The sequence below is a fragment of the Rosa chinensis genome, chromosome 5 (genome assembly GCF_002994745.2).
Source record: "Rosa chinensis cultivar Old Blush chromosome 5, RchiOBHm-V2, whole genome shotgun sequence".
NCBI lineage: Eukaryota > Viridiplantae > Streptophyta > Magnoliopsida > Rosales > Rosaceae > Rosa > Rosa chinensis.
Genome location: NC_037092.1, coordinates 23,533,017 through 23,558,795, shown reverse-complemented (window position 1 = coordinate 23,558,795; position 25,779 = coordinate 23,533,017). Strand labels below are relative to the sequence as shown.

Genomic DNA, 25,779 nt, shown 5'->3' with positions numbered 1-25,779 from the left:
AGCACAAGTAAAGGTTGTTCCTCACAATATTTCATATATAAATCAACTCCAGAGCTCTCAATACTTTTATAGCTCTCTCCCCTACATTTGTACTGGAAGTTTTTCCCCGAGAAAGATGAACAACTACATGCTGTTGATCAATCGGCTTCTGGTTCATTTTCTACTGCTATTTATCTTTGCAACCTTGGCTTTCGCAGCTAATCGATTAATAGCCGATGAAGGTATAACTGAATAAGAGTAGATATGACTTGTGACTTGTGAGAATGTCTGACTGATTGGGCATATGCATGTACGTGTTTAATTGTTGCCTTTTACTGTGTATTTGTAGTACAAGCTTTGAAGGACATAGCAAAGACACTGGGGAAGACAGACTGGAATTTTAGTGCTGATCCATGTAGCGGAGAATATGGATGGATTAATGATCAAGCCGACAAATATTTTGCGAATAAAGTCACCTGCGGCAATTGTACGATTTCCGATGAGGCCAATGCCACCAGTACTGATCAGATATGCCATGTTGTTAGCATGTATGTCTCTCTCTCTCTCACGCGAAAAATTTTATTCACGCACAAAACTACACATCCCACAATGTTTGGCCACTTTTTCCTCTTTCACAGTTTTAGCCTTCTTTTCTCTTCTTCTCTCTAACTACATTCTTACCTGCAGTAGCAAAATTACCTCAACCTCTATCTTTTCTCTCACTAAGACCCTCTTCCTTTATGGCCCTTGTTGATCTGGTAACGGAATGTTCATTTCCATGGTGATGATTGTTATGAGATTGGAGAAATCCAATCTATAGTCGGCAACTCGGCAACATGGTTTATATTAAAATAACTATATGAATCAATGAAGTGCTGATCTTAAATTACACCACAAAATAAAAGAATAATCAATTTCAATTATTTTTGGCTTGAATAGTCCTTATTTTTAATTTCTATCCCAAGGAAATAATCAATAAAACTAGTTCATTTGTTTTCTTTTGTCCATATTTTTTTTATAAAGATCATATGTTCATTTGAGAAATATATATATAGGCTGGATCAGAAGCGGACATCCACACAGATGCAAAAGTGTGGATGTCCCTCCTCAGACCTCAATTAGGCGGCAGTTTTAGGCAATGCGGTTGTCGGACGAATACTCTAGACATTCCAGACGGCGTCACCATAAAGATGAAGGCTCAGCTGATCGGAATTGAAGGTCACTACAAAAAATATGTCCTTTTCCAACTGACTTTTTCTAACTAAATCCTTTTTTGGTCGGAAGTAACATTATTTCTGACCAAAAATATTTTCCCGTCGAAATACAAATTTTGGATGACCATTATTTCCGACGGTAAACAACCTCTCGGAAAAAGTTTAGAATAGGGTCGGAAATAATTATAATTTGGCGGCAAAAGTTCTTGCTAATTGTTTTTCCGACCAAGTGTGATGTCGTCGGAAAATAAATGGTCATTTTCCAATAAGATTTAGTTTCATCGGCAAGCACGCCTGAAACTATGGAAGCCAATCAAGGGTGACTTCGAACTCTTCATCGACGACTACTCCAGTGACAAGCAGGGCTCAAAATCGAGGCCTGGTTCAGCACCGGCAACCGCAGCACCGTCATTGCCACCTAATCGAGGCCTGAGGAGGGATGTCCGTACTTTTGCATCTGTGCGAACGTCCTCTTCTAAAAGGCTCTGTGTACACACACACACACACACACATAATTGGATGGGCAACGACAAATTTAAAGAAATTGCTGGCCTCTTCGGATCTTTCTCATAGTTATCCTTATTGTAGTTAAGTAGATCCGAAGACGAGGTTTGAAATATATTTTTTAGAATAATGATTTAAAATTTTATGTGTGAATAAAACTACTCCCAGCGAAATTGTTGGTATGGATTTTAGCTTCTTAATTTACATATAATTTGTCTGTTGGACATTTCAAATGAACAAATCTCACAGACACACTTATTAATTTACCAAAATCGTCTTACTGGGTATCTTCTAACTAGCCAAAACGAATATTAACCCAGTTTGGACTCAGTGAAATGACGCTTATTGCCGATCCCATATATAGCGGTGGATCCATTAGTAATTATAATTATATACATACATACATATATATATATATATATATATATATATATACAGATCTTATCCAGAGCGAGGCTTCGCTCTGAAATTAAAGTGCGAGGTTGGAGTTTAGGGTCATTTTTCGGTTTTATATCCACATCTTTGCAAAATTTCAGCCAAATTAATGATTTTTAAGGTATATAACTCGCTTAAACAAATGAACAAACTAAATCTGTCCAACCTGAACCATACTAGCTTTAAGGCAGTTATCAATGCCTTAACGACCATCAATTTGGCTGAAATTTTGCAGAGATGATCTATACATTAGTACCTAAAAGCTAAACGGTCGAGATGTGGATATGAGACAGAAAAGTGACCCTAAACTCCAACCTCGCACTTTAATTTCAGAGTGAGGCCTCGCTCTAGATAGGATCTGTGTATATATATATATATATATATATATATATATAATTTGATCTAGATCGAGGGAGGTTCACTCTCAAGTATGTAAGTAATTCAATTATCAGAATCAATTATTCTGTAGGTATCTAGAAATGAATCTTTAATGGTCGAAGTCGACATATTGTTAGTATTTGATAACTGTATTGTTCGTTAATCTCAAAAGTTGCTTTTATCCATATAATTTAGAAAACACCAAACAATTTTCAATAAGTTTTTTTCGACAAAGAACAATTTTTAATAAATTGATTAAATTTTCTACAAAGATGATACATGCATGCATATCTAAAGAATGAACGCATCCAATTCATAATTAAGTTGCATAATAACATTTATTTTAGGAGAAGAATTAAATCTTAAAGATTGATGGACACAAACACACGATATCGACAATAATGGACCTGTTGCATCAATTCCATACCGTTTAATGTGGTGGAAAAGTCTTCGACCAAATTATCAACAACTTCGTCGTTATGCATATTTCCTTAAAAATTATTCTATACACCGACGGTTGCCAAAATAAAAAAAGAGTCGAAGTCTTCTGCTCGTTCTTGTCTATTCAAAGTAGGAGTATGGTCAATTACCGATATGATCGATCATGGTCCCATTGCCATTAATGGTATGTCTCATCTTTGTCGGTGAGCTCGGCTCATCTTTGACACGTTGATGAAGGCGTGTTCGGAGGTCCAGATAAAGACCCAGCCCAAGCGACTCAAGACTGGGCACGTCCATAGTTCCATACAACTGTAGCCCAAGCAATGGTTTTTAAGCTTTTGTTTCGCATTCCCAGTCCTCATGAAATTTTGAAGACAGGTGCAGAAAGAACAATCCCCTTTACAGAGTTGGTCACATAAGGAATAGTTTGAGGAACTGTGAGAGAGTGGATTTCACATGTATTAAATTCAAAAACAGAAATTAAAATAACTTAAAATTGTGAAGTAGTCAGATCCACTTGTTCCTTATAATTCTTCAAAACTGCCTCGTAGGTGAGCAGCTCTGCTCGGCTGCTCCCCTCTTTATTCATTATTGAATGCTTAATGGAGAAGATTACCATCGTTACGTTGTACACCGAAGCTATACTAGAGCAATGAGATTTCGAAACAAATGCACTCCAACAGTAGGTAAGTTTTGGCTCTGAGAATTTTAAGCTTTATTCTTTCCAAGGCCATCATCGCCTGAGTTCAATCCAAGCCTGCAGGCCTAAGAAAAGTCCAGCCATCCACTTAGTTACACTATTTTATCTGTTTTGGTGTCAGTTGTGTGATTATGAATCCTTTTAGGTACAGCATTATAAATGTGTAACAAGTGTTTTGTGATGATGCGCAGAGTTCTGAAAGCTCAGAATTTGTCAGGAACACTTCCGTCAGAGTTGGTGAGGCTTCCCTATCTCCAACAAATGTAAGCACAAGAGGACTTTAATTTGGTCATATTGGATCTTTTTTCCTTTCTTTCTAAATTTCTCTTAACATTAACTGTTCTTTCGTTCTTCTGTACGTAGTGAGCTTGTTCGTAACTATCTGCATGGAACCATCCCTCCACAATGGGGCTCCCTGCCACTAGTTAACATGTACTCTCTCTCTCTCTCTCTCTCACACACACACACACACAAACACACACGTGTGCGTGTGCGTGTGCGTGTGCGTGTGCATGTGCGTGTGCGTGTGTGTTTGTGTGTGTGTGTGTGATATACATGTCACATCAGCCATGCTTATAATGTCGACCTAAAGCCATTTCTTTTAAAAACAACGATTCTAAGAGTTAGTTGTTCATTTGATGGCCTCTGAGCGTTCACGAGCCATTTGGATAGTAGCATTTGAGTATACTTAGGGGGTTTTGTGCATTTCATATTTGATCATGGCCAATTTACGTAACATAGCCATTTCTTTCATAGAAGTGTTCCTAACACATTTGAGTAATGGTGCAGTTCTCTTGTTGGAAACCGCTTGACAGGTTCTATCCCTGTTGAGCTTGCAAATATTACCACCCTGCAAAGTTTGTGAGTTTTGATGAAATATTTGTTTCTTTTCCCCCTTGATTTATGGAGTTTTTGAATAAGTTTGTAAATATTGAAATTGAATTTGTTTCGTGCAGGACCATGGATTTCAATTATTTCTCTGGAGGTCTTCCTTGGCAACTTGGAAATTTGCCCAGCATAGAAACACTGTAAGATATACGTACTATTAGAAATTTTACCCCGGATAACAAATAATTGGTATATAATTTCATTGCAGTCAACACATGCAGAATATTTTTTTCAGCAAATAAACCACTGTCATACCTTTATTTATAATTGCTTCCCCTTAATTTCTCAGCATTCTTAGCTCGAACAATTTTACTGGGGAGTTGCCGGGTACATTTGAAAAGCTTACCAAATTAAAAGAGTTGTAAGCTCTTATTTTCTATATTTCACATAAGGTTTCCTTAACACCCGACTTGGTCATTATTTCTCCCATTCTGAGAATAATTGGTATTATCTTTTTCCCATCATTATGCAGTCGGATTATGGACAATTCCTTTTCTGGGAAGATACCAAATTATATTCAAAACTGGACAAATCTTAGGAAACTGTGAGTGATAAGTATTTCATACATGTCATATGTTGCTTGTCTTAATATTACTAATCCAACTTGTGACTTGTTTCAGAGGGATTCAGGCTAGTGGTTTGACGGGACCAATACCTTCTGGAATTTCTCTATTGACGAATTTAACTGATCTGTTAGTTCGGCTCTTGATGTCTTGCAATTTATAAATTCAAATAGATTAGAAATCACATAACTTTTGTTCATGCATCAATTTTAACATGCAGGAGAATTACTGACTTGAATGGACCTGAATCATCCTTTCCTGTACTTGAGAATATGAAAAAATTGAAGACACTGTGAGTTAATGCTTACTTGACAAACATTGGTTGTACAAGAACTCCTTGCAAACTCAAAATTTTCCTTTTTCTGTGTTGCAGGATGTTGAGGAGTTGCAATATTAATGGACAGCTACCAGAATATTTCTCGGACATGACAGATTTGACAACTTTGTTAGTGTGCATGCAGAACTACCAGATATCTCTGTTCCTTTTTTTCCTTCCCTTTCTCTGCCTTCTACTATTGTACTAACAAAGGACGATATTGACATTATTGCATGATTTAGACAATGTTAGAGGGACTTCAAAAGATACCTGTACCGACTACACAAAGAGTGTAGTCCAGGGCTGGGAAGAAAGCCTTATGTACATACGTGAAAGAGAGATAATAATCTCTTTTTGCTGGAGGACACAGAAAAGTTAAATAGAGACAGGGAATAGTGGAAATGGAAAAAAGAGGAAGAAGATAGAATTTTAAGGAGTTGTAGAAATTCTACCATCTGAAATTCGCATATCCTACAGGACTATCATATATTTCATTGCTTGTATTTTACTTGCATTTCTACCATTACCCTTTGTCTGTAACAGTGTACATTATCCTCTTCCGCATAGAATCTAGTTGAATCTTTCCCATCCTTATATCCCTGGAGAATTGGGATGCTGGAAAACGGATTTCATTGGTTGTAGAAACTTTGCATCATCTCTGACTGCTTGCATCACATGTTGATTAACCAACACATGCTAATCACGTTTCGGGGTTTTGGTTTGATACCTTTTCGGTTAAACAATAATACTACTTCAAAGTTCAAATAACTTTATAACTGTCCTTTATGTGGAGATCATTATGTTCTAAAGGCTTTATCAGTTAACATCAAACTTTTGTGCTTTGCTTCTCACAATAATGTGGTGATGTGTGTGTGCGTGTGATTCAATTAAGACCTTTTCATTATGCTGTTCAGAAAATATTTGGAATATTTCCTGGAAAGAATAATTTTTTTTTTTTACATTATATTTTTCTCTGGAGAGCTTACATATTTAAAATGCATTTGACATTAATTGGTTTGTTTGCAGAGACCTCAGCTTCAACAAGCTAACTGGAAAAGTCCCAAGCAGCTTATTTGTTGCTCCAAATAATTTGGATTACATGTAAGCAATTTGATAACAGATCTAGATGCCCTTACAAATTACAATGCAGGCAGGCATTCAAGATGAAAATACTGATCTATATTGTGTGCAGTCATACTTTTTTTGTGTGCATGCACTCGTAATTGGTAATAACATTTAAGCAAACCCTTGAGCATAAAATTCTTAATAAACATACAGTACTACATTCTTTACTGAATTTTTCTGTTACTACTTGTTTAGATTCTTAACTGGAAATTTGCTGAATGGATCCGAGCCTCTGTGGATTCAGGGAGACAATGTGTAAGGTTCTCTTCCCAATGCTAATATTTTATTACTTGATAATGGAGCTCTCTCTCTCTCTCTCTCTCTCTCTCTCTCTCTCTCTCTCTCTCTCTCATGTGGTATTGTATAATGGATGCATATTATGGTGTGACTTAGAAATTTGAATCCTGGTTTGCTCTTATAGACATAAGACAGGCATTAACCGTGCATTATGTATTTTTGCTATGTGCAGTGATCTTTCATATAACAATTTCACCCCAGAGCCTGTAGATTGTAAGCAAGCTGGCAGGTAAGAAAGTCTTCATTATCCTCAAATCAGGTCGTTCTGTATTTTGTAAATTATGCTTAACTGTTCAATTTGTGTTAATTGATCTACAGGAACTTGTTTGCAAGCTCTTCAAAGGGCAACAATTCGTAAGTTTCAAATTAATCTTCTGAAAGCATCCATTTCATATTTAAGGTTGAATTCCTTCTATGGTACTTGACGTATTGCTAATTGGACAATTTGGTACCTAGTCAATAAAAGAGTTATGCTAATTAGACCATTTGGTACCAAATGCTAGATTTTTACAGAAATGGTGAAAAAAAATGAAGAAGATGAACAACAAGCTATGAACAAATTGAAGAAGCAAAACGAAGGAATCTACTTCCTCTGTTTGTTATCTTTTGGTAATTGTACAAAGCTTTCATGATTACAACAAATTAGGGAATTTCCCATTTCATTTATTTATTTATTTATTTGTTTTTTATACTAAATCACTATCAAGCCAAGACTACATGATTTCACCAACTCCTCCTATAGCAACTGAACACGTGTCCTATTCTGGAACCATCATTGAGATAAGCTATGAGGATATTAGCTTCATTACTAAGCTAGCTTAGCTTTGTTTTCTTCATTCCCAATTATACAGTTTACACCAAATGGATGGGAGTACCGGATAGTCTAACGGAAGATAACTTCAAGTACCAAGTGGTGCTCTTTAATTTATTTACTAGGTACCGAATTGTCCAAGTTAGCAATACATTAGCTACCATAGAAGGACTTTACCCTATATTTGATTGACATTTCCATTGTGTATGTCCTAATTCTTACTTTACAGCTGATTTTCATTTATGATGTCATCTTGCTGACATTCTTTGGACCCCTATTATTTAATCTGCAGAGCTGTTTCGTGTTTGAGCAATAAAACTACAACATGTTCAAAAAGTAAGTTTGGTTTCTATGTACACATATCCTTCAGACATACATATGAGTGAGTTTTGATTAGTAGTTTACATTTGAGTCATTTGATCCTTAAATCACTTAATGTGACTGGTGAACTTGTGTATGTAGATTTCTGATAAACTCTTTTCAGTGATTTTTACTGTATATTTGAAAAAGTACGTACATTTCCTCTCAAGAGGCAATTGAAATGATTGACTTGGAAATTTCATCAACATGAATTTGTAGTTGCTCAGTCCTCCCTCTAACCATTCCCTCCCAAAAAGAAATATTATATATAATTGGTTTTATCCTTTACAAACTATCAGTACCTCCTTGAAATGTTGATATTTGGGTTATTATCACAAATGGTACCTGACTTTTCCTCTATTTTATCGATGGTACCTGAACTTCAATTTTGATCACAACCAGTACCCGAACTTTTCGATTTCATTTTAAATGGTACCTAAGGCCACCTTCGGTCACTATTCCGGCCAAAAAACCCAAATCTAAAAAAATAAAAATAAAAAAATAATTTCAAGGCAAGTCTATTACCAAAAAATCATCACTATATATGATCACAACCCTTGAAATCATCAAAAATCATCACTATGATCGCCTCCCATGCCGTTTTTAGTCAGAATAGTGACCGGAGGTGGCTCTAGGTACCATTTAAAATGAAATCGAAAAGTTCGGGTACTGGTTGTGATCAAAATTGAAGTTCAGGTACCATCAATAAAATTGAGGTATAGTTCAGGTACCATTTGTGATAATAACCCTTGATATTTTGACCAAAAGTAAGTACAATGGATTTTTAGATTGTTATTTGTTTTTGGCGTGTTTTAATTTGTGCACCCTCAGTTCTATACACTAATAGACGGGTGCTTAGACATTGCCATAAACTTTCAAACATTGATTTATCTTCTTTGAGTTCTTTGGGTTTCTGGTGATAAGGGGATTAGTATGGTTCAGGGCATTTAAGATTTATGATTCGGGGGTTTTGTTAGGGACAAAATGGTGCGATTGTTACTCAACAGTGGCAGTTGCAGTATGGTGTAACTGATTACATTAAGAGGGGGACTGGTGTGCGTGCAACTTCTAGTAAGTTACAATTGTAAGGAACTTGATTTAAAACAAATGAGAGCTGAATGCTAGCTTCAGGATAAGATTATGAATTTATAATGCACGAGGGAGCTATACTTAAATTTCTCTTGTTTGGATTCTAATCACTTGTTGCACAGGTTGGTACTCTCTCAATATAAATTGTGGAGGAAGTGGAGTAACAGTTGATGGAAGAGCATATGATGAGGATACAGATGCAAATGGACCTTCATTATATTACGAGAGCAGCACAAATTGGGTGTCAAGCAGCACTGGTTACTTCCCTGATGATGACAGTTCTACAGACCACTTTACTTGGTCTACTAATTCATCTAGACACTTGATTGCCAATGCTCAACTATACATGACTGCACGCCTTTCTCCCATCTCTCTAACTTATTATGGATTTTGTCTGGGAAATGGAAACTACACAGTACACCTCCATTTTGCAGAGATAATGTTTACAAATGGTCCAACATATAGCAGCTTAGGAAGGCGCATATTTGATGTTTACATTCAGGTAGCTAATTACATACACTTCCAAGGTTTTATTGTTTTTATTTTTTTAAATCAACTGTAAAAGTGTCTGAAATGTTAAGCTAGTAACTGTATAAGAATATTGCAGGGCAAACGAGTGCTGCAGGATTTCAATATTGCTGATGAGGCAGGTGGGGTTGGTAAGGCAGTCATAAAAAACTATACTATTGCTGTAACTACTAATACCTTGGAGATCCGTTTCTTTTGGGCTGGGAAAGGAACCACAGGTATCCCTGTAAGAGGAGTTTATGGTCCTCTTATCTCCGCCATATCTGTATTTCCAGGTGATTTTGCATTGCTATGTCTTTTAGTCAAGCTTTGTCAACTTTTGGAAATTTCTCATATGTAAATTTCCATGTTAGGCGTTCAGTAACTGAACAGTTTTGAAAGTACGTACGTTCAACCTGAGTGCCATACTGCCATACATTGCTTCTTCTTTTGAACAACTCTATTAAATTTCCTTCTCAAACAACTGATAAATGCTTCTTCTTTTTTTCTCTCTAGGTGTTTTATTTTTAAACGCAATACATTCCACGTGAAGGTTGTTTATAAGTAGTGCATAAATATTTTCCTTTTCACCCAAGGATACTATATAATGTAAAGCATCAAAATAACCTTTGACTGCAGATTCATTACATTTTACTTATGGTCCACTTATATAAAGGTTCCCACCAAAGGGTACCCGACGCGGCCCTAAAGTTCTTTTCTCTTTCTTTCAGACTTTGAACCCCCACCAGAAACCCTGTCAAGACCAACAAGACCAACAACATCATGGAGTTTCTCTATAGGTGCAGTGGTTGGATTTATGGCCGTAGGGGGAGTATTCTTTGTATTGCTGATTTTGGGTTATCTTTGGTGGAGAGGCTATCTAAGACGAGAAAGGACTTTGGAGCAAGGTATTTGCTGTTGATTTTGTTACAATGGTTTTGTTACTTTTTCAAATTTAAGATGAATATATACATTGCTCTCTGTATGGCTTTACATTGTTAACAGAGACTAGTAAAAATTTACCTCACTTTTACTAAATCAGTAAATCTACAGTTATTGTACACGTGTCCAAGACTATATAAGCCTGCTGTTGTAACTCTTTTACTCAATTTCGATCACTACAGTAGCACCCTCTGTTTTCTCTACATTCTTTCTTCTTCTACAAGCTTTTCTTCTTCAAGCTAACATACATCACATATAACATGTGCCTGTAATACTAAGCATCTTACATACTTGATGCTTTTATGTCTTAAGAATTTAGTTTGAGTGAACTTTTGGCCACAAATCAGCTCAAGACATCAAAATCTAAGAATGCCATCATCCTAAAATTTTTGGGAACAATCTCTAAGAATTTGCTTCTTCCACAGATTTAAAAGGTGTTGACCTGCAAACGGGTAGATTTAGCTTGAGACAAATCAAAGATGCCACAGAAAACTTTGACATAGCCAACAAGATTGGAGAAGGTGGTTTTGGTCCTGTTTACAAGGTATTCTTCTGAACCAATTAGGCTTCTTTGATTATTGGAGTTTCTTTTCTTTTTAGTGAAGGGATTTTTTGACTATGTATTATGAATTCAGGGCCAACTATCAGATGGCACCATAATTGCTGTTAAGCAGCTTTCTGCCAAATCACAGCAAGGAAATCGTGAGTTTGTGAATGAGATTGGCATGATTTCCGCTCTGCAACACCCTCATCTTGTCAAGCTCTATGGATGCTGCATTGAAGGAAATCAGTTGTTGCTTGTCTATGAGTACATGGAAAACAACAGTGTTGGACGCGCTTTGTTTGGTTAGTATATATTTCTCCAGTATAATCTTTTCCAAACTTATATATATATATATATATATATATATATATATATTTTTTTTTTTTTTTTCCATGCAAATCGTTATTCAGAGATTTTATAATAAGATAGATCCACGTAGTTTCTTATAACTACAGTTTATTAATTTGTTAAATTGAAGGTGCAAAAGAAAGTCAGTTGAAGTTAGATTGGCCAACAAGGCACAGGATTTGTGTTGGTGTTGCAAAAGGTTTGGCTTACCTTCATGAAGAATCACGGTTGAAGATCGTTCATAGAGACATCAAAGCTACTAATGTGCTGCTTGATAAAAATCTTTGCCCGAAGATATCTGACTTTGGCCTAGCCAAGCTTGGTGAAGATGATAGTACCCATATAAGCACTAGGATTGCTGGAACCTAGTGAGTCCCTTTCTTTCAACTTATTTTCTTATTCAGACTAAAAAGTAAATATTTAACGCTTCCTTTTGATCTTTAATCCACCGCAATATAGTAAAAAAAAAAGCAAAAGCAAAAGCAGATCAAAGTGAGATGTCTCTTTACCTAATATAGACAGCTGTTATTGTTATCAGAAAATTTCAAGAAAAATACTTTTTTAAGTTAGGCTCTGTTGCTACATTTCATCTTAAGCATTCCATTAGAAAAACCCTACTCTCAGACAATCACAACTTTAATGATTTCTTTAAACTCGAGGTGAGGAATTTAATTCATGTGTGATTTCATGATTTGACAGTGGATATATGGCACCTGAATATGCAATGCGGGGTTATCTAACTGATAAAGCGGATGTGTATAGTTTTGGAATTCTTGGATTGGAAATGGTCAGTGGAAGGTGCAACACAACTTACCATTCCAAAGGAGAGTGCTTCTACATTCTTGATTGGGTAAGATGATCGAATTAATGTTCTGGCTAGCTCCTTATTTAGCTTGACATCTGTTGGTCCGCTATTTATTTCCATTCAGATTAATGTGAACATTCGCCTTTTTATTTTCATCAGGAACTAATATCTAGTATTCTAGCTTCATTATTTGCTACTTATTAGTTTTAAACGTCTCTTCAGCTTGCCATCCATCTTTCATTACATCATACTTTATTGACCAATATCACTCTTGGAGATGTTTGTAACTTTTTATACATACACCCTCAACAAAACCAAAAGATTTCACTTGTTATATCTTTTCCTCGGAATAAAAGAGGCTTTTGTCTCCTACCTCACTTTAATCAGTGAAACGAATTTCTAACATAAACGCTTAGAAAACTTAATTGTATATTTTTGTTTGTGCTTTCCTGTTTCTAGGCACTTCTTCTGAAAGAGAAAGGAAGTTTGCTAGACCTAGTCGATCCAAGGTTGGGATCAGATTTTAACAAAGAAGACGTGATGATTACCATCAAGGTGGCTCTCCTTTGCTGTAATGTCTCTGCAGCACTTAGGCCTGCCATGTCTTCAGTGGTAAGCATGCTTGAAGGCAGGGCTCGTGTTGAGGAGTTAGTCTTTGATTCAAGTGCCTCATTTCATGAGATCAGTGAAATGAGGAAACATTTTGAATCTAATTACTCATTGGAGACCATCGATGAGAGTACTCAGAGACAAACAATGTCAATCGAAGGGGCGTGCACTTCATCTACATCTGTTCAAGATCTCTATCCAATCAATCCTGATTCAGATTACTGGGAGAACAGAGATTAAAGACCTTAGCAAACTGTCCTCATGGGTTGCCAGTGTATCTAAACCCTTGCTTCAAACATACATATTTACAAACCATTTCTACTCCCACTTATACTTTTTGTTTTGTTTGGGAAGTAAAAACATTAGAGTTACTAGTAAAAAAGTTTCTCCACCTTATAGTAATTGGAAACTGTGAAATCAATTGTTCTTAGCGCCTCGCCTGGGGAAGGCAATTTGATACCATGGGTATTGAACTATTGACAACTCATCAATTTAACTCTTTCCCTCCTCCCTCTCTTCCTTCTTGTAGTGACTAGTGAGGAGGAAATAAAGGATTGATGGTGTTTGGATACCTTATGTACAGTTGCCATCTCTAGCATTGCTTCTTGAATTAATGAACATCTATTTTTTCTATTGGTCAGAGATAACTATGATATCTGCATTGGCCTTTGGATTAACTTTGTTCAGAGAGGACGGCATTACAATGACATGTCATGGTTCGTATTTGAATGTTTTTGTACGAGTTCAACCCCCAACCCCCCCCAGACAAATAATGTGAAGTGCTATAAGAATGGCGTCTTGGACAAACTTGTTAGAACGAGTCTTCATCATCAAGATAAAGTCATTTGCAGGGCTTTTCTGATGTTAGAACAGTCCCAAATGGCAGCCCATCTCTCACCCTCGCATACATTTCCGTACATAAGACAAGTCAATCAAATGACAATGTAAATACGATCAAAACTGAAGGGAAAAAAATAGTATTTAACCAATGCACAGTCTTTTTAATTATTATTATTTTTAATTTACGATAATAATTATATTTTCACCCCTTCATGCATTTGTGAAGCAACTTAATTTAAACACATATACAACTCATATTAAGTGACGTATATCATATATATGGCCGGTAGGCGGTCTCTCATATCGACTCGTATGCTCTTGTCTCTAGATATCCATCTAAAAATTAATTAAATCAATTAAAAATGTGAAAGTGCATGTGAAACCTCAAAAATATGGTTGACTTGGTATTTAAAAGGTCAAGGAAACCATGAAACTGTGGAGCGCTCGTATCAGATCGACTGACTAGTCAATTTCCCTCTTTGCACATACTGACTATTACATATTGATCTACCAACCCCATAAACTGAAAACAAGCTTTATGACAAGAAGTTCTTAATTGAATAGTCAAATGCCCAAATTGTTGCCTTTAAATAAAAAATCCTAGATTAATCAACAGTCTTTGTTGATTTTCTATAGTTTCAATTTTTAATTTAATTCGATAGTGGGGCCGGCCACAAAACCTCTCGTTGTCTTAGCACACGCATGCAGAAGCTGGATGCATTTGACGAGTAAACATAAGAAAAACATGAATGAGATTGATTCGGATACGTTTTGTTTGTTTATTGTTTCTTTGTTTTCACAGGTAGCCAAGTAATTTAAGTAGAAAGTACTATAAACTGACTCATTCTCTTGATCAATGTGAATACAAAATGGTGTTAGTATATATAGTCTCGCAATTATAATTACTCATCAATCCAAGCTCGAATATCTCAACAGTCAATTTATCTCGATCTCCCTCTGCAAAAACTCATTTTGGGCATCAGACGCCCTTCAAATCGGAAACGTTTCCACCATATACAGAGTAAAAGGCAAAATGAATTACTTGTTCTTATTCTCTCAGCTTCTTATTGGTACCCATCTCTTGCTAGTTTTCTTTGCGAGCTTTGCTTTCGGAGCTAATCAATTATCTTCAGATGAAAGTAAGTGATATGTGATGTTTGCAATATGTTTGAGGATGGTGTTTGTTTAGAAGAATTAAATGGTTGCATTTTACTGATTGTAGTACAAGCTTTAAGGGACATTGGAAAGACACTCGGTAAGAACTGGAATTTCAGCGTAGATCCATGCAGCGGAGAACTTGGATGGAGTACTGCTCCGGATGGCCAATACATGAATAACGTTACCTGCGGCAACTGTAGTTCTACCTCCAATACTACGACCGATCAAATCTGCCATGTCACAAACATGTACGCAAACTCTCTCTCTCTCTCTCTCCCCCCCCCCCCCCCCCCCCCCCCCCCCCGGTTCAGAAGATGGCTATTCTCTTTAACGAAGAAAGGTCATAGATCATTTAATCCGAATATTAGGTGACGAATTTGAATCAAAGAATTTTCATGCGAAAGAGCTGTAAAGTTTAGATTCGAAAAATTTGATTAGTCCTCAAGTCTTATCCTGATGGATTTTGTAGTTGATCATAAGTTAAGGAAAGTGAGGTCTAGCTACTACGAGGGTCCCGCCAATAATGCATTATATCTACGTACAGGAGGGCATCTAATATATGTCTGTACGTATGTACGTACGTATGTATGTATATATATGTATATAGAGTCATTTTAATGAGGGATTTTTTTTTTTTTTTTGTCTTTTCTAGGAATAAGGCATTACACCAACTTTTTATTTATATTTTGGCATCTCAACCGTTCAATTTTTAAGTCCTAATGTCTAGATAACTTATGCAAATTTTCAACCAAATTGATTGTAGTTAAGGCATTCAAATTGCGATTTAAGATTATAAGTATGAACGGTTCAAATTTGACAGATTTGGTTCGTCCATTGATTTAATCTAGTTTGATATCTTAACAATCACCGATTTGGCTAAAAATTTGCAAAAATGATCTACAAATTAGAACCTAAAAACTAAACGGTTGAAATGCTAGAGTGTGATCGAAAAGTTGGTCTAATACCCTATCCATAAAAAAAAAAGAAAAAAGATTCATTAACATATATATATATATATATATATATATATATATATTTGAGGACTGCAGTTACGTCTGCTACTCTGATGAGAATACGTTATATGGTCTCTATCATGAATTTGTTAATATGTATCACATTAGCCGGAAAGTTAGGGTCTAATATTAGTCAAATGTTGTTATTAATAAAGGGTAGCTAGCAGTGTCCTGTGTCCACCATGGAAGATTCTTATTTAGATATGCAAAATGAGCAATATATGGATGATGGATCATATATAAGATTTCAGCCTCTGCTCATTGAATATATATAGTCGTGTCGGTTTTGAGGAAACTCACAAACATCGGTCCGTTCTCAGTCCACTATGTCGAAAACACGATTACTCCATGAGAGATGGACCATAATGTTGTGTGATGGCTCGGAGCATTGACATGGGGATGGCTGGGGCGGATCCACTTAAGAGGTATAGCCCAACCAAAAATCGTTTCCTATATTTAGTTATTATAAGTGCTGACCTTCCACAGGTTAACTGTGGTTCAGTTGGCAAAATGACTTTATTTTTACAGGTGACCTTGGTTCAAATCACGTGAAAGACAATTCATGGTCTGTTTTCTTTGCTATTTCCTCATTTTCTTCTCCGGATTTTTTTTTTCCTTCTCCATTTTTTTCTTTAGTTACTACATTTCCTATTAATATATATTTTTTAAATTTAATCTCAAAAATATTGGAATCATTATTGATAGAAAAATTCTTTTTTTTTTTTCCATGTTAGAGATATATCGGAGTATGGAATTTTAAGAAGAAAGACTGGGAGATGTCTTATAATATTCAGCCAAGCAAACAGAGCCTCCCCAATTGTAATGACAATTAACGAAAAAATGAATATAACCTTCTGTCTTTTCTTTACTAGAAATTTGGAGTAAAATTGCGTTTTAAAATGTTTAAACAATACCCTCCCTGGTTTGAGCTCAAGGATTTGAGATTTGAAATGAATGTGTACCCTTGATAATCCAAGAAAGGCTCCCCGGTAGTGTTTACCATATGACCAACCTTAATTAGTGATAACATATTCTGAAAATCTCTATAACCACCCGATTTTAATTCTCTCAAATGTAAGAAATTGTGGTAGAATTAGGCTAGATGATGAGTTTGATTCTCTCCCGTATAACAAACAAAAAAATTGATTTTATACATATCAAGGGTATTTAGGTCAATCTCTTCGGTTACGATTGACAATTTATTTTTCCTTCTTAAACCGTAGTTCTCCGATAAATTAATGGTCAACGCACAGCAATGGAGCCAACCCAATTCTAAAAACTCTTGTTTGTTTTTCGTTTCCGTTGTGCTTTTCTTTTCGTAATTCGTAAGTTGTTAAATTTTCGAATGCATTCTTTTTAGTGCTAAACTACTAATTACTACAAAACTAGCTTCGCTTTCCTTCCACATCCTAATTGCACGGTAGCTGTTTGATCAAATTCCCAAAAGAAAATGCAGTACGAATCTCTGTGCTGTGCAAAGCAAAAGTGATTCTGTAAAACTCCCTCTTATTGAATGAATTATGAAATGACAATTACAATAACAAACAATGAACTAAAGTTTAAGTGCCTATATATGAAGCTAGACTTCCAGGGTACATTACTTAGCTGGCTTAATTGTCTTTGTAGCTCTGTTTTGCTTTTGTTTTTGTTTGGTGACTCTTTCTTAACTTGTGTTGCTGCTGTTCTCCAGTGATTACTTCTTTCTTGTTAAACGAAACATGATAATTGTAAACCTGTGCCATAATTCTTAAATAATTTTGTTTACACATAACGTAGCTACATTATTGTTGGTTATTATTACATCTATAAGATTTGTAATTAATTTGACTGAAAATCAATGGCTCACACTGCTCTGTGAGTTGTGACAATCCACTCCAACTGTTTGTATAATGAAATCACAAGCTTTATTCTTCCAAAAAGGCCATCATCTGAGTTCAACTTATAACTAATGTTTCAGTCCCCTCTGGAAAGTGCAGAAGTTAGCTACCCTTTTTCAGTTACCTGACCTACATTAAGTATTTACCTACTATTATTCATGAATATTTCATCTGGGATGAAGCGCAGACTTTTGAAAGGGCAGAATCTGACGGGACAACTCCCCAAGGAGTTGATCAACCTCTCCTATCTCCAAGAAATGTGAGCACAGTGTTACCACTCCAAGTTTGAGTCGTACAAATTTCATTAATGAATTTACCTGTATTTCAGTTTTCGATAACGGGATGCCTCATTTCTTTCTTTTTCCTCCAGTGACCTCACCCGCAACTTCCTGAATGGCACCATCCCTCCAGAATGGGGCACCCTTCCACTAGTTAGCATGTACACTCTTATCTCTATCTGCATACATATATGTCTGCATTGGTTTGAGATATTTTTTGTCAATTGACTTGCTATTTAATTGGAACATAAATATTTGAATCTTACAAATGGTTCTTTTGTGTATTTCATATTCCTGGTCATTTTTAAACTATTGAGCCATTTGACATATAAGTATTGCGGCAGTTCTCTTGTTGGAAACCGTTTGACAGGTTCTATCCCTGTTGAGCTAGGAAACATCACCACGCTCAAAAGTTTGTGAGTTTTGATATAGCATTTTTTTTCCTTCTCTGCTTTACTTGATATATGAAGTTTTTATGCAACTTTTTTGAAGATTTTAATGGATGTGAATCTGTTTTGTGTAGGACAATCGATTTCAATCGTTTATCTGGAGTTCTTCCTGCGGAGCTTGGAAATTTGTCTAGCATAGAAAGAATGTAAGATATCTTTGAAAGTTTAGCCTTAATAACTAATGTGGCTCATTTGGAATTATTTTCCTGTATACAGATAATGTATGTCTACTTCCAGTAGATCATTGATTATGATATCTTTATTTGTAATCTTTTGTCCCTTTGATTCATTAGGCTTCTTACCTCGAACAATTTTACTGGGGAGTTGCCAGAAACATTTGCAAAGCTTAACACCTTAACTGACTTGTAAGCTTTTTGGCGTTCTTTCTTTCTTTCTTACAAGGCTCCTAGGACCCAGCTTTAGTCATAATTTATCGCAATCTAATGATTTTTTTCATTTTTCTGTTTCCCATCATTATGCAGTCGGATTAGTGACAGTTCCTTTTCTGGGAAGATACCTGATTTTATTCAGAGCTGGACAAATCTTGAGGGACTGTGAGTGCATATCTTCCATGTTCACTATTGCTTGATTTTGAAATTTATATCATGACTAATTTAAACTATGACTTTTGAAAACAGAGTGATTCAGGCTAGTGGTTTTACAGGGCCAATTCCTTCCGGCATTTCTCTCTTGACAAGATTAACTGACCTGTTAGTACCTTTTGTCAGTATTTGCTGGTTTATAAATCAAATAGAATAAGAACTATGTAATTCATGTTCGTGCATCAACTTTACTTGTAGGAGAATTAATGACTTGAATGGATCTGAATCATCCTTTCCTGTACTTGATAATATGAAAAGCCTGGAGACATTGTAAGTTGTTACTTCTATGAAACGCATCTCTGGCTGCACAAGGAGTCTTTGGAAACTCAAAGTATTAGTGTTACTTTTACAGGGTGTTGCGGAACTGCAATATTAGTGGGCAGCTACCTGAATATGTTGGGAACATGTCGACTTTAAAAATTTTGTTAGTACATGTCTTTCGTTGATTTTGTTTTTTTCTGTTTTCAGATATATTATCTTCTTTCTAGATATTATGATACTAGATGAAGGGGATCATGTCAACATAACTTTGTATTGATTTGTTTGCAGAGACCTTAGTTTTAACAAGCTAACTGGAGATATCCCAAACAACTTTGCTGGTCTAGGAAATCTGGATAATATGTAAGCAATTTGAATGTATATTACAGATCTTTTATTGTTTATAAGGAGATCTTATTCAGTAGCAAGTGAGATAGTCTTTTGTCCAATCTGAAAACATGTTACCTCGACTCCAAGTAGAACTGTAGAATGTACCATTGATGTGATGTGACTTGTGAAGTAAGAATTTCATTGATTTTTGGACATAAAAAAGAACTGACTATCCACATCAAACATGGCATGATATATTGTTTAGAATGAAAATCCTATGGTGGCATTGGAGTTTTCTGATCAAATAATCTTTTTAAATTTAGATACCCTTTACTTGATGTACGATTTGTAGGATTGTAATTCCAAGTCTATACCTTGAAAATGTTGATCCGAGGCACTCGGGATCTCTAAAATCATTTTTGCGACTGTTATACACTTATACAGAAAATTCATGATAATAAACACTACCTTTATTACTGAATCATTTGATATTAATTATCATTAGGTTCTTAACTGGAAACATGCTGACCGGAACTGTGCCAGCTGATTGGATGAAAGCCAATAGCATGTAAGCTTTTCTTCCCATACTAATATTTAGTAAGTCCATAAGAAATTTATGTTATCTGTTACTGTAATATATAAAATAAATTTCTTATCTATAGTATTACATGATAAAGCATATATAGTACTTGCATTATCTATTGTGACTTTACATTTGGGAGCTTCATTGCAATTATACTCAGAAAATAGGCATTAAATCTACATGGAAGGTTAGCTCGGACAAACATGACCTCATGCATGCACCTATAACCTAAGTGGTGAAAGTTGCTAATGGTTTCTGCTCATGGAGTTTGTTTGACTTTTTATTTACTAGTCCAGTATCCAGCAATGTTTCTGCTTATCTCTTCTTCTTTTTGTGCAGTGATCTTTCATATAACAAATTCACCATCAACTCAAATGATGAGAATTGTGAACCACGAGATGGCTTGTAAGATTATCTTCATGAAGCTAAATTCGCTTGTGTTTTATGGAGCAACCTTAACTTACGAAGATGTGTTAATAATTACTACAGGAACTTGTTTGCAAGCTCTTCAGGTGGCAATACTTCGTAAGTTTCTAATTGCTTAAAATCATGCATGCATAAAACAAACTTGATATTCCAAGCTGTGCATTCCAGTTGGTTTATGATTTTATCTTGCTGAACTTTTCATGACTCTCTGTTATTTAATCTGCAGATTTGTTTCATGTTTACCACTTGCAAAATGTGTAAAAAGTAAGTTGGGTTCCAGCTATTTTCTCTATAAATGTCTAGTCTTTCAGTATGGAAGACTAATTCTTACTCTTCGATCTATTTTTCACTGGGGACTTCTGTAGTCGTAGTCCATTACTGAATGGCCTAATATATCTGAAAGCTTAACAGCTACAAAAGATAGATATAGTACAGTATTAAATGGTCAGTATAGAAAAGACACAAAAACAAACATGAATTTATGCTGACTACAAGTTAAGCCTGATCTTTTCTTCTGGAGTCTGGACCTATCTAAAGCTTGACACTTTGTTCTTGGCATAGCTTGGTACACTCTTCATATAAATTGTGGTGGAAAAGAAGTACCCCTCTATGAAAATTTCACAAGACCCACCAACGCAACATACGAGGAAGATACTGATGTAGCCGGGCCTTCATCAGTTTACCTGAGCAGGACAAATTGGGCATCAAGCACGACTGGCTACTTCGCTGATGATAATCGTCTTACTAAAACCTATACCTGGACTAATTCATCTGGACTCAATATGGCGAATCCTGAGTTGTACATGAATGCACACCTTTCTCCTATTTCTCTAACTTACTATGGGTTTTGTCTCGGAAATGGAAGCTACACAGTAAACCTCCACTTTGCAGAGATAATATTTACAAATGACACAACATATAGTAGCCTGGGAAGACGTGTATTCGATATATACATTCAGGTAGCTATACACCTTGCCTTATATATATATATATATGAACGGAAGTTTGTAAAATTCAACAAATTTTGTTGATGAAAGAAAATTAGTCGGACTCAGTAGATAGAGGTACTTAATGAACATGAACTGTTATGTAATTGTACTACTTTGCAGGGGTCACTAGCGTTCAAGGATTTCAATATTGCAGATGCTGCAGGTGGCTTTGGAAACGCAGTCACAAAAAAGTTCACTGCTAACGTAACTGCTGGTACTTTGGAGATCCGTTTATTCTGGGCTGGGAAAGGGACAACAGGTGTTCCTTACAGAGGAGACTATGGTCCTCTTATATCAGCTATCTCCATAGATTCTGGTATGTCTTTTTACGCTATAAGCTCTTTGGCCTTCTTCTGCTAATGTGTTGAAGTTTGGTGTTTCTATGTAAAACTTTCATTTTGTCAAGAAACTATGTAAGAATAAGAATGGCACCAAAGAAAGATTTGACAGAACAACTTATGTTTCATATCATCTGCTTGTACTGGAGTTCCAGTGAAGGGTTGCATCATTTGTTGCTTTCTACATTAGTTAGATGGTTGAATAATTCACTCCTATCAATAACATTTACTCTGCTAAAGCTATTCTCTTCTGGCAGACTTTCCACCCCCTCAAGAAACCCAGCCAGGAGGTGGAAGCAGCGGTATATCAGCAGGTGCAGTGGTTGGAATCGTGGCGGGAGGAGTCTTCATTATATTACTGGTTTTAGGAATTCTCTGGTGGAAAGGGTTCATAGGACCAGCAAATACTTTAGAACAAGGTATTTGTACATCTTTTCGTGTATATTACTCTCATTCCTTAACATATATATAGTGAAGTTTTAAATATTTGATGCTGCTAAGATATTTTTTGAGGTTAAAGCTATGGAAACACTGACTTTGTCAACTCTTTGGCCTCAAATTAGTCTTAAGATACTAAGAAATAAGAATGCTATAAGTCTAAAATGGACAATAATTTCTTACATATAATTTTACTTGATATAGATTTGAAGGGTGTGGACCTGCAAACCAGCAGATTTACCTTGAGGCAAATCAAAGTTGCCACAAACAACTTTGACATATCAAATAAGATTGGAGAAGGTGGTTTTGGTCCTGTTTACAAGGTACCAGTAATTTCTGTTTATTGTTAAAAGCAAAATTTTCTTGTTGGATTACCAAGGGGTTGAATTTAACTATGTTTGATAAATGCAGGGCCTTCTATCAGATGACACCGCAATTGCTGTTAAGAAGCTTTCTGCCAAATCAAAGCAAGGGAATCGTGAATTTGTGAATGAGATTGGCATGATTTCTGCTCTGCAACACCCTTACCTTGTCAAGCTTTATGGTTGTTGTATTGAAGGAAATGACTTGTTGCTTGTCTATGAGTACTTGGAAAATAATAGCGTTGCTCGTGCTCTGTTTGGTAAGTGTTTCTCGTCTGTAATTTTCTCATACCTAAACTTGTTTGGTTCATGCTTAGAGTCTGCAAAGATTATATACTTGAAAGGAAAAAATATGTTTCTTATAACTACTTTTTATCAATTTGACAAATTAAAGGCCCAAAAGCAAGTCAGGTGAAGATGGATTGGCCAACAAGGCACAGGATTTGTGTTGGTATAGCAAAAGGTTTGGCTTACCTCCATGAGGAATCAAGGTTGAAGATCGTTCATAGAGACATTAAAGCTACTAATGTGCTACTCGATAAAAATCTTTGTCCAAAGATAGCTGATTTTGGATTGGCCAAGCTTGATGAACAGGATAATACCCACATAAGCACCCGGATTGCTGGAACTCTGTGAGCCTCTATGCTTTACTTTATTTTCTTATACTTTGGAACAAATGGAAGTACTGCAGCTTTGTTATTTCAACTGTGTTGCATTTTAATCATTCAATGAAGAAAAGAAAAACCCTATTTCTATCAGATTTGTAGTACTATTACTATGCATTTATACTAGATCATATTTGACTGTATGACTTGGCAGAGGATATATGGCACCTGAATATGCAATGCGAGGTTATCTGACTGATAAAGCAGATGTTTATAGTTTCGGAATTGTTGTGTTGGAAATAGTCAGTGGGAGGAGTAACACAACTTACCGCTCTGAAGAAGAATGTTTTTATCTTCTTGATTGGGTAACTTCAATCTCTGCTTTGTTCTCTAATCTTGAGTTTAATTTTATACGTTATCTTTCTCTTTTAATATCAAGTCTTTACGGCTTTTTCTGAACGCTAAAAATTTCACTTGTTTTCTTTTTTCATAGAGTTAAAAACATCCTTTCAATGAAATTAATCTCAAGATAGATAAATTATAATGGTTTTTGTATCTTTCATGTTTACAGGCACTTCTTCTAAAGGAGAGAGGGAGTTTGTTGGACCTAGTGGATCCAAGGCTAGGCTCACAGTTTAACAAAGAGCAGATGATTACTACAATCAATGTGGCTCTCCTTTGCTCTCATGTGTCTTCGGCAGTTAGGCCTTCCATGTCTTCAGTGGTGAAAATGCTTGAAGGCAGGGCTTCGGTTCAGGAGGTGATCTCTGATCCAAATGCCTCAAACAATGAAATCAATGCAATGAGGAAACATTTTCAATCCAGTTTCGAAGAAAACAATGGTGACCTTGAGAGTCAGAGACAAACTATGTCAATTGAACCGTCGTGGACTGCTTCATCTACATCTGCTCATGATCTCTATCTCGTCCATCCTGATTCCAGTTATTGGGAGAACAGAAAATAGACGATTCATCAGTATATATGTTCATAACTCTTTTCTACTTCTACAATTTTTTTAGCAATAAAGTTGGAATTCGATTAATAACAAAAGTGACTTACAGTGTAAAGTTTGAAATCAATTGTTTACATGACCTTGTTGATCCGATGTTCTTTTCAATAGCTATAATACCTAAATTGGATAAGTCATTTCGATCAACTTGCTTTGACTTAGAATGTGGAACATAGTGTCATATGTTTCAATCTATTTCGGAGTAGAGACTAGAAAAAATGTCTGCGTGTTGCTACGGGTTTGATTTGTTGAAGAATATCGACATAATGTGTGCCTCTACAAACTAGGGTTTAAAGTTGTAATAGGAATGTGTTCTAGGTATTCAATTGTAATCAGATTCTATTACCTTTTTGGGTACCTTGTAACTCTCTATTTAAAGGGCTCCTATTATCAATAATATACACAATTCTATTCTCCTACAACATGATTTTTTTTTTCATGAATTTTACACGTAAATAGACTAATAGTTCAACAAAAACAGAAAGTTATGGTCTAGCTATAGAACACTTGATGAGTATAAAAAGGAAAAGAAATGCAAAGTAACAACAACCAAATACTAAGACTTGATTCTTCAAAGCTAAAATAGTACTACATCTGTTTGCTTTGTGCGATTAGCCTCAACACAAAAAATTTGCATTTCTTTATAACCGTTATATAATGCATCAACTATTTGCCAAGGTAAATAGAAAATCGCCTATTAGATCCAAACACATAGAAAAGATATGTTGTATAATACAGAATCAATATGCTTTAGTGTGCTTGTGAGATCCCAGCATAGAGAACACTAATGTAACTACACAAAGCAATAATTCGGTTTACATAGTGTGGATGCAAGACCCTAACTATTACGTAAGCTATACCGTCAATAACTGAAGTCATAAGTTCATAGCATCACATACACATCCGAAAGTTGACACAGAATTTGATAAAAATAAAATTGCTTCTGTACAGAAATCGATTATAATCTATGACCAACTTCCAAACCATAAGCAGCAAAATCTTCAAGATAGTTCAAGGTATGCTGAGAAAATCGCTTAATACCATGAAAATGGTACCTGTGGCAGTAATTCCATGAACATAGATTAAACTCTCCCATGGAAACATGTGGGGGCAATATGTTCTTGTGCAAATTGACCCCCGCTTTCCTTAAACTGCAATGATGCATCCAAATTCAACATCAGAACTAAAATATATTTTAGGCATATAAATCTATATGAAACTCATATTGAAACCTCTTAACAACAAAATGTGAGACTTTTCATGCTTTGTGGCACATCTATTTTGAAATATTTGTCAACAGTACAGATCCCTTCACTAAATTAGGTGTGGCAAATAAAGAATTTGTTGTATACTAAAGAAATTTCACCTA

General features: G+C 35.6%; 1 protein-coding gene across 1 annotated transcript; it reads left to right on the top strand.

Annotated features, from left to right (window-relative positions):
* On the top strand, positions 1-24,365 carry LOC112168332. Its single transcript, XM_024305459.2, has 48 exons — positions 1-221; positions 329-527; positions 3,843-3,914; positions 4,015-4,083; positions 4,441-4,512; positions 4,608-4,679; positions 4,829-4,900; positions 5,012-5,083; positions 5,160-5,231; positions 5,323-5,394; positions 5,476-5,547; positions 6,445-6,519; positions 6,739-6,798; positions 7,013-7,069; positions 7,159-7,194; positions 7,944-7,987; positions 9,223-9,602; positions 9,708-9,903; positions 10,339-10,515; positions 10,975-11,093; positions 11,185-11,395; positions 11,572-11,809; positions 12,141-12,291; positions 12,706-13,092; positions 14,561-14,834; positions 14,918-15,101; positions 17,931-18,002; positions 18,114-18,182; positions 18,366-18,437; positions 18,545-18,616; positions 18,764-18,835; positions 18,953-19,024; positions 19,109-19,180; positions 19,271-19,342; positions 19,425-19,496; positions 19,622-19,693; positions 20,166-20,228; positions 20,583-20,648; positions 20,733-20,768; positions 20,896-20,933; positions 21,231-21,628; positions 21,779-21,974; positions 22,254-22,415; positions 22,639-22,757; positions 22,846-23,056; positions 23,191-23,428; positions 23,616-23,766; positions 23,973-24,365. The coding sequence occupies exons 1-48, from the start codon at positions 116-118 to the stop codon at positions 24,363-24,365; spliced, it is 6,327 nt and encodes a 2,108-aa protein (XP_024161227.2). The 5' UTR covers positions 1-115.
* The last annotated feature ends 1,414 nt before the right edge of the window (positions 24,366-25,779 follow it).